Source organism: Macrobrachium rosenbergii, chromosome 30 (genome assembly GCF_040412425.1).
Source record: "Macrobrachium rosenbergii isolate ZJJX-2024 chromosome 30, ASM4041242v1, whole genome shotgun sequence".
NCBI classification, from domain to species: Eukaryota; Metazoa; Arthropoda; class Malacostraca; order Decapoda; family Palaemonidae; genus Macrobrachium; species Macrobrachium rosenbergii.
This window is the reverse complement of record NC_089770.1, coordinates 31,196,929-31,213,491: the sequence shown is the minus strand read 5'-3', so window position 1 is coordinate 31,213,491 and position 16,563 is coordinate 31,196,929. Positions and strand designations below refer to the sequence as shown.

The following is a 16,563-nucleotide window of genomic DNA, read 5'->3' as shown; positions in this document are numbered from 1 at the left end:
TGATATCTGACTAGATCTTGATATTTTGCCCAAAAGATGAAAAAAAAAAAAATCCCATACATTTTGATATTTACCAAAAGCTGAGAAAACTCCGACAATTTTTGAATATTTTCCCAATAGTTACAAAGATATTTCCTCTCAAGATTCCGACATATGACAAAAATGTATACTTTTTTTTCTGACAAAATTTCGATGTTTCTAAAAGGCTAAAAGGGGCACTAAACAAGATAAAAAGGTGATTTGACAAGTTTTTGATATTTGTCTAAAAGGTTACAAAGGTGTATTGACAAGGTTTGATATTTGTCTAAAAAAAAGAAAAAACTGCGGTTTGACAAAGTTAGGATAATTATCTGAAAGATAAACAGGTGTCTTGGCACGATTTTGAAATTTATCTAAAGGGTAAAAAGGTGGTTTGACAAGATTCTATTTTTGTCTAAAGGATAGAAAGGTTCTTGGACAAGATTTTTATATTCACGCAGAAGGTAGAAAGATATTTCCTGACAACATCCTGATATTTTTTCTCAAAAGGTAAAAAGATTTTCTCTGATAATTCCTAAAAGGTAAAAAAATTTTCTCTGACAAGATCTTGATACTTGCCATAAGATTTTTTTTTCTGACAAGATTTCGATATTTGCCTAAATGATAAGGAATGTAACTCTGACAAGCTTTCAGTATTGCCCGGAAAGGTCAACATTTTTTCATATGATTTCCATATTGGCCCAGGAAGTAAAAATCTTTCCTCTGACAAGGTTATGGTATTTGCTAAAAATGTAAAAATATACTTCCTGGCCCAATTTTTATTCTGTCAAGAATATAGAATATATTTTGTCTTCTAAAAGATTTTGATTTCATCCAAAAGGTAAAACTTTTTTCTTTGAAAAAATATTGATATTTGCCCAAAAAATAAATTTTTTTTCCCCTGACAAAAGGTAAAATTATTTTCCCTGATAGAATCCTGATATTTGTCCAAAACGTAAAAATCTTTTCCTTGACAAGGTCTTGATATTTGCCCAAACGGTAAAAATCTTCTCCCTGACAGGCTCTTATTTCCCCAAAAAGTTAAATTATTTTCCCTTGCAGGATCTTGATATTTTCCCAAAAGGTAAAAATCTTTTCCTCGACAAGATCTTGATATTTGCCCAAAAGGTAAAAAAAATATTCCCTGACAAGCCTTGATATTTCCCCAGAAAGTAAAAATATTTTCCCTGGCAGGATCTTGATATTTTCCCAGGAGGTAAAAATCTTTTTCCATACAAGACCTTGATATTTGCCCAAAAGGTAAAAAAGTTATTCCCTGACAAGACCTTGATATTTGCCCAAAAGTAAAAAAGGTGTCCTCTGATTAAGTACCCACGTGACGCCCGGGTGTGGATTGCCTCCTGCGCTGCTGCACTTGACCACCAGCTGGCCCCCGGCCACCACGTCCCCCACCCCCTCCACCTGCAGGCTGGGACGCCCCGGGGGCTCTGCGGGAAATGGAATGGCAGTTTTGAATAGAAGGGGAGGGCACTCCTTGCATGTTTATGAAGTGTGAGAAAGGGTAAAATGTAAAAAGGGTAACAAGAAGATTAAAAATATGGGGAGGACGCTCCATGAACACACACACTCAATATATATATATATATATATATATATATATATATATATATATATATATATATATATATATATATATATATATATATATATATATATATATATATATATATATATATATATATATATATATATATATATATATATATATATATATATATAAACATAATCCACACGTCGGTTCGGAGGGCACTATATTGCAGGAGAAGGGCACAGGAACACATATAGATCCAGTACATACATTTATTGTCGACGCGTTTCTTGACCCGTGGTCACATCATAAGGACATTTACAGTTATAATGTAAAAAGGGGCATTCAACATACATAGTTAAAAGTAAACATAGACAAAATATAAGAAAACTTAAAATGTAAAACCACTTAAGCTTAAACAATCAATCACACTTAAATACATTTTCACATTTTAAAGCAAAAACAAAAACTAATAAAAAAAAACTTAAAATGAACTTGATAAAAAACTGAACTTAATAAAAAAAAATTAAACTTAGAAGGGAGCGCAAAAGGTGCACCTCTCAGGGTACTAAAAAGAAATTAAACTTAAAAGGGAGCGCAAAAGGTGCACCTCTCAGGGTGAAAGGGGAAAACACACTACAGTAAAAGCAGAAAGAGGCGGACAAATATAAACAAACAATCAAGTCATACTATGAACTGGGAAGCAGCCGATGATCGGAAAATTAACGGAGGTGCAATTCCTTTGACTTTCCAAGTTTTTTTTTTTTTATTAAAATTTCATTACAAATATCAATTACTTTTATACAAAGTTTTCATAACAATTATATCAACAATATAACATAATAAGATAGATATTTGAAATGGAGTATACTTCATAATTTCAAATATTATTACAAATAACATTAATTTAATATGCAAAAATTGTCATAAAAAAATCAGCAATATAACATAAATAGGAAAAATTTGGAATAGAAGTGCATTAATTTCATGAATTGAAATATTCACATATTTACTTGTGAAATGTTTTTCAAGTTCATATGCATTTGATAATACCTATTTTGTGTACTTTATTTTACTTTTTAATATTGAAATTATTTGACTTGGTAACACCTCTTTTCTATTATACCACATACAATTTACATACTCAATAATAAGTATACTTAATGTATTTTTCTTCTTCTTTTCTTTATAATCGAAACCAACATCAATACTTTTTATTGGATACTGAACTTTTATATCACATACCTCTTCAATCAAATTCTGGAACCACTTCCAAATTTTTTTAACATATTTACAAAATAAACAACATGTAGATGATTTTCATTTTCCGTACATTTATTGCAGAAATTATTATCAGCAATATTCAATATCTTTAGTCTTTTCCTTAGTAGCCATGATTCATACATAAATCTATACATAATACTTCTTTGATAGGAGTCAACAAATTTGCACAAAAGGTTACTCCATATATTACACCAATTATGCAATGGGTACCTCTCAATTACAATGGCTTATGGGTTGGCATCAAATACTGATAAATATTCTTACTTTTGACATGTGGAAATTTAGGCATTCTCAATAATTTCCTCACATTACCAATAATTATATTATAAAAGGGAGTAGCAACATAAGACACATTAGGGCAATCCTCTACAACCCACAACAAATTTATTCTAATACACGTGTAATATAAAGCTAATTCTCGTCCATAACTATCACATAACTTAATATTCAAGAACGTACTTGTTAAAATATCTGCTGCTTTATAAAACACATTAATAACCCCAATACCACCTTCTGTTTTTGGCAGATACAAGGAATCCCTCTTAATTGGTTGATAAGTTCCACACCACAAATACCGAAAAATAGATTGTTCTATAATTTTTGCTTTCTCTTTCCCTAATGGAAAAACATGACACATGTACCAGACTTTACTTAAAATAAGAGAATTTACAAGAATAGCCTTTTGATATAAAGACAAGTATCGAGTCGAAAGCATATTTATTTTTACCTTGACTTTATTGATTAAAGCACCCCAGTTTTCATCTACCATTTCATTATAATCATTGGTTATCAATATGCCTAATACCTAACACTTATTTTTTGTTGTATCCAGTCAAGTGGCCATATATTTTTGTCCTTCCAATTACCTAAACCCATGACACAAGTCGCATCTCTATTTAGTTCTGCACCAGTAGCTATCTCAAATTGCTTTATACTACTAAATACTACTTTAATACTTCTTTCTTTACTAACAAAAATTGAGCTGACATCAGCAAAACCTACAACAGAACACTGGAACCCATTTGGGAGGCTCACTGGCACAATTTCATTACTTTGTTTAATTGTTCTCTATAGGGATTCTTGAAACAATATTTATGCTATCATTGACACAGGACATACTTGCCTTATGGATCTCTCAACAGGAAAAAAAGTCACTAACAATCCCATTTACACAAACTGCACTTAGGCATCCATTATATAACATTTTAATTTTCATGACAAACAACTCACTGAAGCCCATCCGTGAGAGTGTCTTAAACATGAAACTCAAATTAACTCTATCAAAAGCCTTACTCCAGTCCAGGTTAACTAGAGCACAATCCAATTTATTTTCATTTGCATAATAAATTACATCTCTAATTAGAGTATTACATTTCACTACTGATCTTCCTTTAACAGAACAAAACTGTTCTCGTGATATAACTTTATGAAGAACATTTTTTTAATCTATTAGCCAAAATTTTTGCAATGCATTTATAATCCGTATTCAGTAAAGAAATAGGTCTCGAGTTTTTTAAGCACAATAAATCACCATTTTAAGTACTAATTTCAAGATGCCGCTTTGTTTGGGCTTTTTCCTAATTCAGTGTCTAAATCTGTCACAAACTTAATCATTTCAGAAAACTCTGACTTAATTACATTCCATGTCTTTAAATAGAGTTCCAGAGGAGGACCATCTTCACCCGGAGTTCTACCTTTATTCATCATCTTTAACGTATTTAATACCTCTTCGACAGATACCTTTCTGCATAACATTTCATTGTCCTCATCAGTTAATGTGCTCCCTATACAATTAAGAAAACTATCTTGTAGCTGCTCATCAGTATTTATCTTTGAGAATAGTTTTTCATAATGATCCTTTAACTGACAGACTATCGCCTCTGTGTTGTCGAGCGTCACACCGCTTTCTAACCCCAGTTGCCTAATAATATTTCGCTTCCCTCTGAGTTTCTCTTTACCTAATAAATGTGCAGATAATCTCTCGCCATTTATTCTCTCTTCTGTCCTTAACGTAATCTTTATACCTTCACATATTTCATCTTTTATTGATTTTATTCTATCTTTTACAGCCTTTATCTCTTCAAATTTATTGTGACCAACAGAAGCGTTACTTGATAAGTATTTAAGATAATTTTGCAAAAATTTGAGAGTGCCATACTTCTCTCGTATAGCTTGTTTAGACAGCCTTATGAAAAACTCTTTTAATTTTGGTTTCACAAATGTATCCCATCATTCCATAATATTCGAGTATTTTATTGTTTAATTTTTTTAAAAATGCCATAATCTTTCAAATTTCTCCATGAAGTCGTCCCTCTCCAATAATGAAACATTTAACTTCCATATTCCTCTACCTATTTTACAACGATTATCAAGCAGAAATTCAGTTAATATCATATTATGGTCTTTTGAAAATAATGGAATATTTTTACAATTCTTAATATTACTATACAAGTCAGTCACGTACACACGGTCAATTCTTGAAGCATAATTACCTAGGATGTACGTATATTCGGGAATATTGTTCACTGCAAACCAAGCGTCTTTCAATCCTAAATGCTGTACTAAAGATTTAAGACCTTTGGATACATACCTCTCATTACCTGTACTAACATCTCTACCCGAAAGTACGCAATTGAAGTCACTAGCAAAAATCAAACTTGATATTATGTTGTTCCTTAAATAATACAAAATATCCACAGAGAACAAATTCTCCCCTCTTTCTTTTTACTTGAACCTGACGTTGCGCATATATTCAGTAAGGAGAGGTTTCTATCATTATACCGTATCCTTGTAAATAATATATTTCCAGTGTCATCCTTTTCACTGTTAATAACTGAAATATTTGACTTTTTATTAAACAGAAAACATGTACCACCTTTAAAGCTAGTAGGCATATTCAACAACCTCAAAGTAATCCTCTAAATATTTTACCTTATTCACATCTCTAATATCATGTTCTTGAAGGTATAATACATCAATATTATATTGATCAACTAACATCTTTACTTTCAACTGCTTATTAAGTTCATTTAACCCACAAATATTTAATGAAGCAGTAACTAAAGCTATTTTAAAGGATATATCAAAATAAATGCACACTAATTATTTACCTATTTTAGCCAGTTTAGAACATCTATTTTTACTATTACTATTATCATCATCATCGTGTCTGTGTTTACCAGAGTTCTGATCACTAGTAAGACCATGATCTACTCCATTATCAACAAACAAATCCTGGCTTTCATTTAAGGGGTCTGACAGACAACTCAGAAAATACAAAACATTCTTCTTCACTGTTATTCGATACTTTTAAGCATTTCTGTCCATTGTCCTTTTTAATGGTAATTTTTACGCCTGAACTGTCGCTAACTGTAGCTTGCCATTTTTGTCGTACTGGTATTTGACTTTTATCTCCGTTCCTATTCTTATTACCCTTTTCTTTGGTTCTTTTATTGCCTTTCGTTTCACTCTCTACTGAGGTTTCCTCTGGAATTTTAGTATTCATCATAAACTCACCACTTACAGTATATCTTTTTCACCTTCACCCTTTTCTTCTTTATGAGGTTCTTTTTCCGTTGGTATTTGCTCAACTTCTTCACTGTTGACTATTTCTACGGTCACTATCTGCATGTCGCCTTCGTATTCCACCTTTCCTCTATTTATAATTTCTTCACTGTGCACTTCTGCTTCTTCTGTTTCTACTTGCACAACTTCATCAGGAGATAGATAACTGCAAACAAGCAAATATCTCTTCGTCACTGTCTTCACTCATTCGATGATCTTCATTTCCCTCTTCTAATCCTTCTTCCTTATTTATTTTTTTACCTTCTTGGTTTCCCTGAGTATTTCCTCTTAGATCTTTGTCAGCTTCACTATTTGTGTATACGTCAGTCTTCTCTTCACTAATATCAGTTCCTCTTTGGCTATGATTTACTTCTTGTCACTCAATGTTATTTCCTTCTCTTGTTTGTTCTCTATTATCACCATTATCCTTCTCTGATATATTATCATTTCTTCGCCTGCTTATGTCAGGAAAGTCTTTTTCATTCCACATACTGGTTCCTTCCATAATATTTTAAGAGGTGCTAAATAATGAGCAGCAGAAAAGTTACTGCTACTTTATTCAGGACGCAGGCCGTTTATATAGCAGCGGACTGACGTCACACAGAGGAATACAATAGAATCTTAGTGACCTGAGGTCAATTACTCTCGACAATAATTACAATGGATGAATACAAGTTGAGTTAAAAGAAAATGGACAATGACTGATCTAACAATATTCTAATACATGTGCAAAATGAACATATGCAAAATAAGTTAGTAACAGGTACAAATTTACATAGATAAGCGTGGTTGATTCAGTATGGCTGATCCTGCTTGACCCGCTCCTATGGGGAGGGTATATAGAAAACGGGTCGTTCATCATAGAAGACTCGATTAGCGGGGACTTTACAATATCAATGTTACAATCTTTTACTAGATGGCCTTCTTGTCCACATCTGTAACAGGTTCTTTTCTGCCCATTATATAATATACTTAAATTAAAACCAGACACACTTATCGATGAAGGAATTTTATCTCTTTATTGTCCGTATCCCATTCAGCAGGCCTTTCAGGGGTCCCATATTGAATCTGTTGCTTCTTATTGAATCCACTTTTCCATATCTGCTCACAATGTTTATTATCGATTCATCAGACAATTCAAAGGGTGCATTTCTTATCGATACATATGTATACGAAGTACTTATATTCACAACTTTCACACTATCTACCTCATTTATCTTAGTATTCTTATCCTGAAATTGCCTTGCTATTTCAGGGAATTTGTTCTCAGCTGAAATTAACCTCTACTTTATTCCTGCTTACATTCTGTACACCCAAAAGGTCAGCAATATCAAGTTTCAGTTCTCTGAATAACACATTATATACATTTTCGATGGACATAGAACCTCCCAGGAACTGTAGACCAATGGAGTCCTTTCTCCTTAAATAACTTGGAAATAGGGATTGTCGTTTTGGAGCGTTTTCTTTGTCCCGGGATTCCGGGATATAATTAGTCCGGATCCCGGGATGCCGGGAATTCCCGGGATTTTCAATTGTCTAAAATTACACATTATACCTTGTTTCCCTTTCAGGTTTTTTATGTGTTTATTATTACTGGATATGCAGAAATATTACCTCAGATTGACTGTCTTATTAATTCCACCCAATGTTTAATTACAGCATACACTTTGTTTGTCAACAAAGTAAGAGGAATAAGAACAAGAGCTAAAATATGCTTCGTTTACTACTTTATTTTTGTTCTGCTTCCAAATTCTAGTGCGAATGAAAAATAATAGTTCGTTATCATTGATAAAAAAAAATACATTTGTTTTCGTTTTTACTCAGTGAAATGAAAAGAGCACTTAATGACAGAAAATGTAGTAAAAATAAATTTAAAAAATTAAACGTATGCATTCTTTATTTATTACATGAACTAAATGAATAAGAAGTTTCTCATATAATAAGATCTTATAGGCTATAACACGACACAGTGGACGGTACCCCACACGGGCTGCATCACTCATCACAAACACTTCTTGTTCAAAACCTGCTGCAAACTTGTTCAAAGCATACACTCTGTTGGGACTGGTTCGCGTGATTACCGTCCCAGATATACAAAATAAAGCATTAGGTAAACAGTAATACTACGTTCCCACATGATAAAGAAGGACTATGTTCCTCTTGAAAAATCTGCAAACTTATACATGATTATTTTGTCACGGTTTTATACCCCTGTCCCCTATAGATTTAGTTACTGTAATACACTGGAAACACTGAAACTGACGCTTTATCTTCCCTCCAAGGATTTATTTGACAGGCCTTATCTTGCAAAAGCGTTTTTAAATTTTACCAGATTTTAGCAATTTTAGCAAGATGCTGTTGATGGGAAAATACAATTCACTGGAAATATAAGGTATTTTATATAAATATCAAAACAGTGACATAATCTAGACATCTATCATTATTATCATAAGGATAATGACAGATATTGTCTGTATTTACACTATTTAAAAATATAAACAGAACAACAAGTCCCGGCATTTCCCGGGATTCGCAAATATATTCCGGGATTATTAAACCTTGAAAATTGTCCCGGATCCCTACTTGGAAACGAATCCATGTTGTTTTAGCGCTGTAACTTATAAAACAACAAAGAGAACGGGCAAAATTTATCATAGAAAACGGACCATCCCCAAGGCAAACGCCTCGGGGAATAAACAAACGTTTCCAATACCCTTAAAGTCAAACCATTTTATCAGCGGACTCCAAGACCATTTCCAGCGCTGCCAATTCTCCTTAATCCTGCTGCCTTTGCTTCACTAAGAGAAGGGAAGAAAAATGACAAACTTGGCGATCTGGCAAACTTGCTGCCACTGTAAAGTCACCACATTGGTGCCGGCGTAGTGTTTCGGCGGCACCATTAATTAAGTCTCCGCTGAGCATGTTTTCTTTGGTGACTTCCCATTTTCTTCAAACTCAGTTAGTCACGCCTAAAACGTGCCAGGTCACGCATTTTAACCATTTTTACTTTATGCATATTTATACAAATGTCACACATTGTTTATCACATGTTTCTTCATTCACAGGCATCAAGACTGTATCCATATTGTAGTTCTGTATGTTTTTGTGTTGTAATTTATACTTGTTCACTGCATATTATTGTTTATTGTTTCGACCTCAGGTCACAGTCAATTCCATTGTCTCTCGCGGGCGGCGTCAGTCAGTCGCCGCTATATAAACTGCCTGGATCTGTAATAAAGTAGCAGTAACTTTTACCTGCTCGTTTCTTTGACACCTTACAGTGGTGACCCCCGGAGTATCCCGGAGCCATTAACGGACCGACACGGCGACTTAGTCTTGGCTCCAGGATTTCTCCAAAACGCTCTTAGCGGCCTAAACACGGCGCTGTAACCAGCGTTTGAGCGTGCTGACTCGTCGGCGCACCCCACCAGCGTCACTAGCGAAACCACGCGCACAAAAGTGCGTACTGATGCAAGTACCCCACTCCAGCAAGGGGTCAAAGGAGCGAGCATGGACGCGATATCCCCTCCTTCATGCAGTTAAACGCGGACCCACGGACTCGGAGGTTTACCTACCTCCCATCACACCCGCGCCCCCCCCTGCATCGAGGCCCTCCCGCAACTCCACACCAGGGCCCCGAACACACAACGGCCGGGCAACACAATCGCGGGCCGCCCTCACCGTAAAACTTCCGCCGTTTATGCAGGGGAACCCATCGATGTGGCTGCGCAGGTGGAGAGTCACTTCAGAATCGCGGACCTGACGGACGAAATCCTACTGGCCGACACAGTGCTCAACGCCCTTCCGGAGGACGTGTATAGAAAACTCATCTCGCGAGTACCCGAAACACACACCCTCACATACAGCACCACAAAAAAGTTCCTCCTCGAAGCTTGCTCCCTGCCCATCGCCGAGCGGGCCGCCCGTGCTATCGACCTTGCCATAAACCCACGCCACGACCTCAATTCAAGAGACGCTTGGAGCATGGTCGTGGATCTCCTGTCACTACCAGACTTGAGTGGCACAAAGAAGCGGCAGGAGATAAGCTTCGCACGGGAAATCTACTTTCGCCAACTCCTCCCGGAGGTACGCAACCAGATCGCTCACCCCTACACCATGCCTATCGAGGACCTCATAGAGACAGCGCAACATCTCACAGACTCCGTCAAGGCTTCACAGCGGCTAAAACAGGCCACACAGCCGGTCAGCTCCGTCCAGCCTGAAGAGGACGTAGAGCAGCCCGTCAATGCCATCGCCAACAGACGTCCACCGAACCACAGCAGATGGAGGTCCCCAGGCTTCTGCCGCTACCACAAGTGGTTCGGAAAGGACGCCCGAAACTGCCTGCCGCCCTGCTCGTTCGCCCGTTCAAAAAACGGGGGTGGCGGCGGCCAGCAGGACAGGCCGCCATGGCAGCCGAAGAACCCAGGGCCTCAAAAACAGTAGGTTTTTACGTCCGCGACACCGTCTCCGGCAGGATGATGCTGGTCGACACAGGGGCCTTTAAATCGGTCTTCCCAGCATCCAGAGAGGACCGCAACCAGACACCAGACCCGGCCGCTTTCCTGACGGCCGCCAACGGAACCCCCATCCTCTCCTACGGCACCAGGCCCCTGTCGATCTCCATCCTTGGCCAGAGTTACTCCTGGGACTTCATCGTCGCGGACGTAGGAACCCCACTCCTGGGGGCCGATTTTCTGGCGCACTTCGGCCTGCTAGTCGACGTGAGGCGCAAGCGCCTCCTCGATACCAACTCCTGCCGGTCTCTCCCGTTAACAGCGGGACCCAGACCCACCATCAGCGCCGTCGCCCCCCACCAGTATGCACACCTACTGTCAGAGTTCCCTGAGGTATTTAAGCCCGAGCTTCACCAAGTCCCCAGGGCCCCAGCCAAGCACGGCATATACCACCATATAACGACTAAAGGGCCCCCAACACATGTGAAGTTCCGCAGGCTTCCCCCTCAGCGCCTTCAGGAGGCAAAAAAAGCATTCGCGGAGATGGAGCGGATGGGCATCTGCAGGAAAGCCTCCAGTCCATGGGCCTCCCCCTTCCACATGGTGCAGAAACCGGACGGCTCCTGGAGACCCTGCGGCGACTACAGGCGGCTCAACATCGCAACAGAGCCCGACCACTACCCTCTATCCAACATGCAGGACCTCACGGCCTCCTTTCACGGGGCCAAAATATTCACTAAATTGGACCTTCTTAAATCTTATTTCCAGGTACCTGTTGCACCAGAGGACATACCAAAGACAGCCATCATCACGCCCTTCGGGTCCTATGTGTTCGCCTTCTCCACCTTCGGGCTGAGGAACGCCGGGGCCACCTTCCAGCGGCTCATGGACAGCATCCTGGGGGACCTAAAGTTCTGCGTCTGCTACATCGACGACATTCTCATATTTTCCAGGTCTCACAGCGAACACCAGAGACACATCAGGGCAGTCCTCCAGCGCCTCCAAGAGAATGGCCTCGTCGTCCGCTTTGACAAGTGTACCTTCGGCGTCCAGAAAGCAGAATTCCTGGGTCACGAGGTGTCTCCGACAGGCGTCCGCCCTCTTACATCGAAAGTAGCAGCCGTAGCCAGGTTCCCGACACCCACCTCCATCAAGGCCGTCCAGGAGTTCCTTGGGATGGTAAACTTCTACAGGCGGTTCATCCCGGGATCGCGCACACCACGGCCCCCTGACGGAAGTCCTAAAGGCCAACTGAAGTCCCTGTCTTGGGACCCAGCCAGCAGCAGGCCTTTTCCCTGACGAAGGCGCCCTCGCCAAGGCAACCGCCTTGGCACACCAGGATCCCAAGGCCCCCCTCCAGCTGACGACAGACGCCAGTAACGTCGCCTGCGGTGCTGTTCTGGAGCAAATCATCAATGGCGCCCCCCAGCCCATCGCCTTCTTCAGCAAGAAGTTCAATCCCGCAGAGACCCGCTACAGCACCTTCGACAGGGAACTCTGCGCGATGTACCGCGCAGTTCGGCACTTCAAGTTCCTCCTGGAGGGGACGCCCTTCACAATCTTCACAGACCATCAGCCACTGGTTCACGCCTTCACGAAGCAGGGGGACGCATGGTCTTCCAGACAGCAGCGCCACCTCTCAGCCATAGCCGAATTTACCTGTTCCATCAGGTACCTCCCCGGCAAGAAAAATCCTGTAGCAGACGCCTCTCAGAGTCGAGTTGAACGCAGTGCAGCTTGGTGTAGATTACCAGGACCTTGCCAGAGAACAGGCCGCTGACCCAGAAACCCCAGCATACCGCACCGCCATCACGTCCCTCAAGTGGCGGGACGTGACCCTCACCCCCGGGCCCCAGCCTGCTCTGGGCGACATCAGCACAGGTCAGCCCCGCCCTTTGGTTCCAGCCTCACGCCGCCCAGGTATTCGACATAATTCACGGCCTCTCACACCCCTCCGGCAGGACCACGGCCAAACTGCTTTCAAAAGTTCGTCTGGCACGGGTGCAAAAGGACGCCACGGCCTGGGCAAAGCAGTGCCTGCAGTGCCAGACCAGTAAGGTGGGTCGTCATGCGCAGTCGGGGTAGGCGAGTTCCCATAGCCAGGGCGCCGCTCGCCACATCCACATCGACGTCGCCGGGCCCCTTCCCCATCAGGCGGATCCAGATACCTCCTGACGGTGGTAGACCGTTCGACGAGGTGGCCCGGCCACACCCATGCAAGAAGCCACCACCAGCGCGTGCGCCGAGGCCCTGCTCTCCAGTTGGGTTAGCCGCTTTGGCGTCCCGGACCACATCACAACTCTCCGAGTTGTGGTCTGCCCTGGCTCAACTGCTGGGAACCACGCACCACACCACCACAGCGTACAACCCAGCGGCCAATGGCCTGGTCGAACGGTTCCACAGGTCCCTAAAGTCATCCCTCATGGCCCGCTGCACCGCCGAGGACTGGAAACATCAGCTGCCGTGGGTCCTCCTCGGGTTGAGAACCGCCCCCAGAGCCGACGGCACCCCGTCTGCAGCCGAACAAACCTATGGGGAACCCCTCGTGGTGCCGGGAGAGCTCGTGACGGATGAACGCCACTCCCCATCACTGCAGAGGCTCCGCGACATGGCTGGCAAGTTCGCCCCTTGCAGGTGCTCATACATCGATAAAGCAACCACCTTCATGCCGCCACAGCTGTCATCCGCCACCCACGTCTTCGTCAGAGTCGATGCCGTCCGTCCACCACTAACCAAGCCCTACAGGGGACCCTTCCGCGTGCTGGAACGAAACAGCAAGGCGTTCCAGCTGGCACTCCCCGGCAAGGACGACTGGGTTTCAATAGACCGCTTAAAGCCCGCCTTTCTGTCGGAGAGTCCCGACAGCGACGCAGCACCCCTTCCGCCCAACCGCACACCAGCACGCCCTCACCCCCGCAAGCGCGGCCGCCCCAGGAAGGGACCGCCCAACCAGCAGCCTCACAGGCGGGAGACCCCTCCGTTATCTTCAAGGAGCTGCGGCACCCTTCAGCGTCCCAGCAGATACAGGGATTAGTCAGACGCGTCCCTCGTCTTGGGGGGGCAGTATTTGTAAAGTCACCACATTGGCGCCGGCGTAGTGTTTCGGCGGCGCCATTAATTAAGTCTCCGCTGAGCATGTTTTCTTTGGTGACTTCCCATTTTCTTCAAACTCAATTAGTCACGCCTAAAACGTGCCAGGTCACGCATTTTAACCATTTTTACTTTATGCGTATTTATACAAATGTCACATTGTGTATCACATGTTTCTTCATTCACAGGCATCAAGACTGTATCCATATTGTAGTTCTGTATGTTTTGTGTTGTAATTTATACTCGTTCACTGCATATTATTGTTTATTGTTTTCGACCTCAGGTCACAGTCAATTCCATTGTCTCTCGCGGGTCGGCGTCAGTCGGCCGCTATATAAACTGCCTGGATCTGTAATAAAGTAGCAGTAACTTTTACCTGCTCGTTTCTTTGACACCTTACACCACTTCTTCGCTTGGGTCAGATCACTGAGACCCTTAGTCAAATCGTATAAAATGGGTCGAGATAATCTTCCGTATTCTTTGTCTCGCACAGCAAGCTTCCGTAAACACCATGGAGAGTTCCCCACGCCGTGTCCTTCGTCCTGAAGAACGCGAAATGGCATACAATGTGTACCAGTTTTTTAAATGGGAAAAAGAAAATGGAATTTCAAAGTTTGGCATCAATCAAGCAGTCAAACGTGCCGCAGATGCAACGAAGATATCAAAAACTACTTTGCATCAGATTTGTAAGGAAGCTAAAGAAACGGAAGAAGAATTTGGAGAGCTGGTTTTTATGGAAAAGAAAAGGAAAAGATAAAAAACCGTAACAAATATGGACGATTTCGATCGATGCGTTATACGGCGAACTGTATTGGCTTCTTATGCAAGGAAAGAAATTCCGACGATAGACAAAGTTTTACAACAAGTGAAAGAAAATATTGGGTTTGGTGGCTGCAAGGAATCATTTAGTAAAGTGCGGCATGAAATTAAAGGATTATATACTTTGACCATTCAAATCTGCTTTAACGAGGGATTTAAACTACCCTTTCTCTTTATCGTAGTCTACCCATAGATTAAAGAGGTCAAACCTGGTGTGGATTAAAATGGTCAGAAGGATCTGGCAACGTCGCAAATGGGCTCGGAGTCCGCTCATAAATAGTTTATTTTGGTCTCTATTTTGCACTATTCTTGGACTTATAAAAGTTTTCACCTAAGTCTGTGTACTCATATCACTTTACGATTCTCCATGCATTGTTACCAGTGCCTGAGTACATTAAATCACAAGATATAAAGACAGGGGCGTCATTTCAGGTTTTTGTTTGGTGGGGGGCAAAGACGGTTTGGCCAGCGAAGCTAGCCTGATCAGCTGTTTTTTTTTTTTTTTTGAGCTATGTTATGTGTTTTTGAAGCCACATGAGCAAGGTATTTCAGCAAAAATTATATACTCCCACTACTACTGTATATGTTTTATCTCATCATTACTGTAGCTGGTAGACAGACAAAGATCAAGAAACATAATATTTCTGAGAAATTTTATATATTTATGATTGCACATTTAAAAAGAAAACTTGCTGTTACTTCTTGGGGCTTGGGGGTGAGGGGGCCAAGTTGAGGCTTTGGGGGTTGGGCCAACTTGGTCTTAAAGTTGAGTCTTGAGGGGGCAGTTGACCCCAGCCCCTACCCCCGCCAAATGACGCCCCTGTAAAAAGACCAAAATACAGAGCGAAAATAAACACAGACTCCTGTGACGAAATCTTCTTCCCGAGACTTTCCAAGTGAAGCAGTTCTCCAGGTTCCTTACCTTGGCCAATTATTTTGAAGTTGCCGTGTGATTATGGAACTTAGGAGGCAAGATACCTAAATTGGCCAATTTAGGTATCTTGCTTCCTAAGTTCCATAATCACTATATGACCGTTTTTAATTTCTCACAATATGTACTTTCTAATAGGGAAAAATTTCTCCTCTCATTCGAGTTAGATTTCTGCTTGCCTAATTATAAGCCAAATTTTTATCAATTTTTTCTTCCCTTTGGAAATTTTATTCCAACGATTAAAAGATTCGATCTATGTAAAGATATTTCACGCCTACAAAAAGAAATAATGGTAATTTTTCATAATACTTTTGCCAAATTAAAACTAACTGGGCTCCCTTTTTCAAGAAAGAGGATTATGAACTACTTAAGAATATGTCAAAACGTGAAGATATTGTAGTGCTTAGACCGGGTAAGGGTAGAGGGGTAGTTGTTTTAGATGAAACTCACTATTTATATAAAATGAACATTATGCTCCATGATCCCATTAAATTGACTAAAATTGGACAACACAACTATCAAGAAATTTACAGGACAGAATATAGGATTAATAGGTCTCTCAAAACGCAAGGTACAATCAATGGGAAAATTTATGATGATCTTTTTTTCCAGAGGATCCTCATGTGGTATACTGTACAGCCTGCCTAAGACCCACAAACAAGGGGTTCCCCTCCGCTTTATCCTCCTACAATACTCCCAACTACAAGCTTGCTAAGTTTCTGGTTCCTTTATTGGAGCCATTGACCCTGAATGACTATACCGCAAGAAACTCCGAAGATTTTAAAACGAAGGTTCTCTCACAAGGTTCTTATTTGTATATGGACAGTTTAGATGTTGAATCCCTCTTTACT

The 16,563-nt window shown here is 41.0% G+C and overlaps 1 protein-coding gene across 1 annotated transcript in view; it reads right to left on the bottom strand.

Moving 5' to 3' along the window:
• Positions 1-1,221: 1,221 nt before the first annotated feature.
• The window catches only part of LOC136854799 (nephrin-like), a 28,676-nt gene continuing 13,334 nt past the window's right edge, over positions 1,222-16,563 (bottom strand). The window contains exon 3 of the mRNA XM_067131356.1: positions 1,222-1,466. Within this exon, the coding sequence (XP_066987457.1) occupies positions 1,288-1,466 (179 nt within the window). The 3' untranslated portion in view covers positions 1,222-1,287. The remainder of the gene's footprint in view (positions 1,467-16,563) is intronic.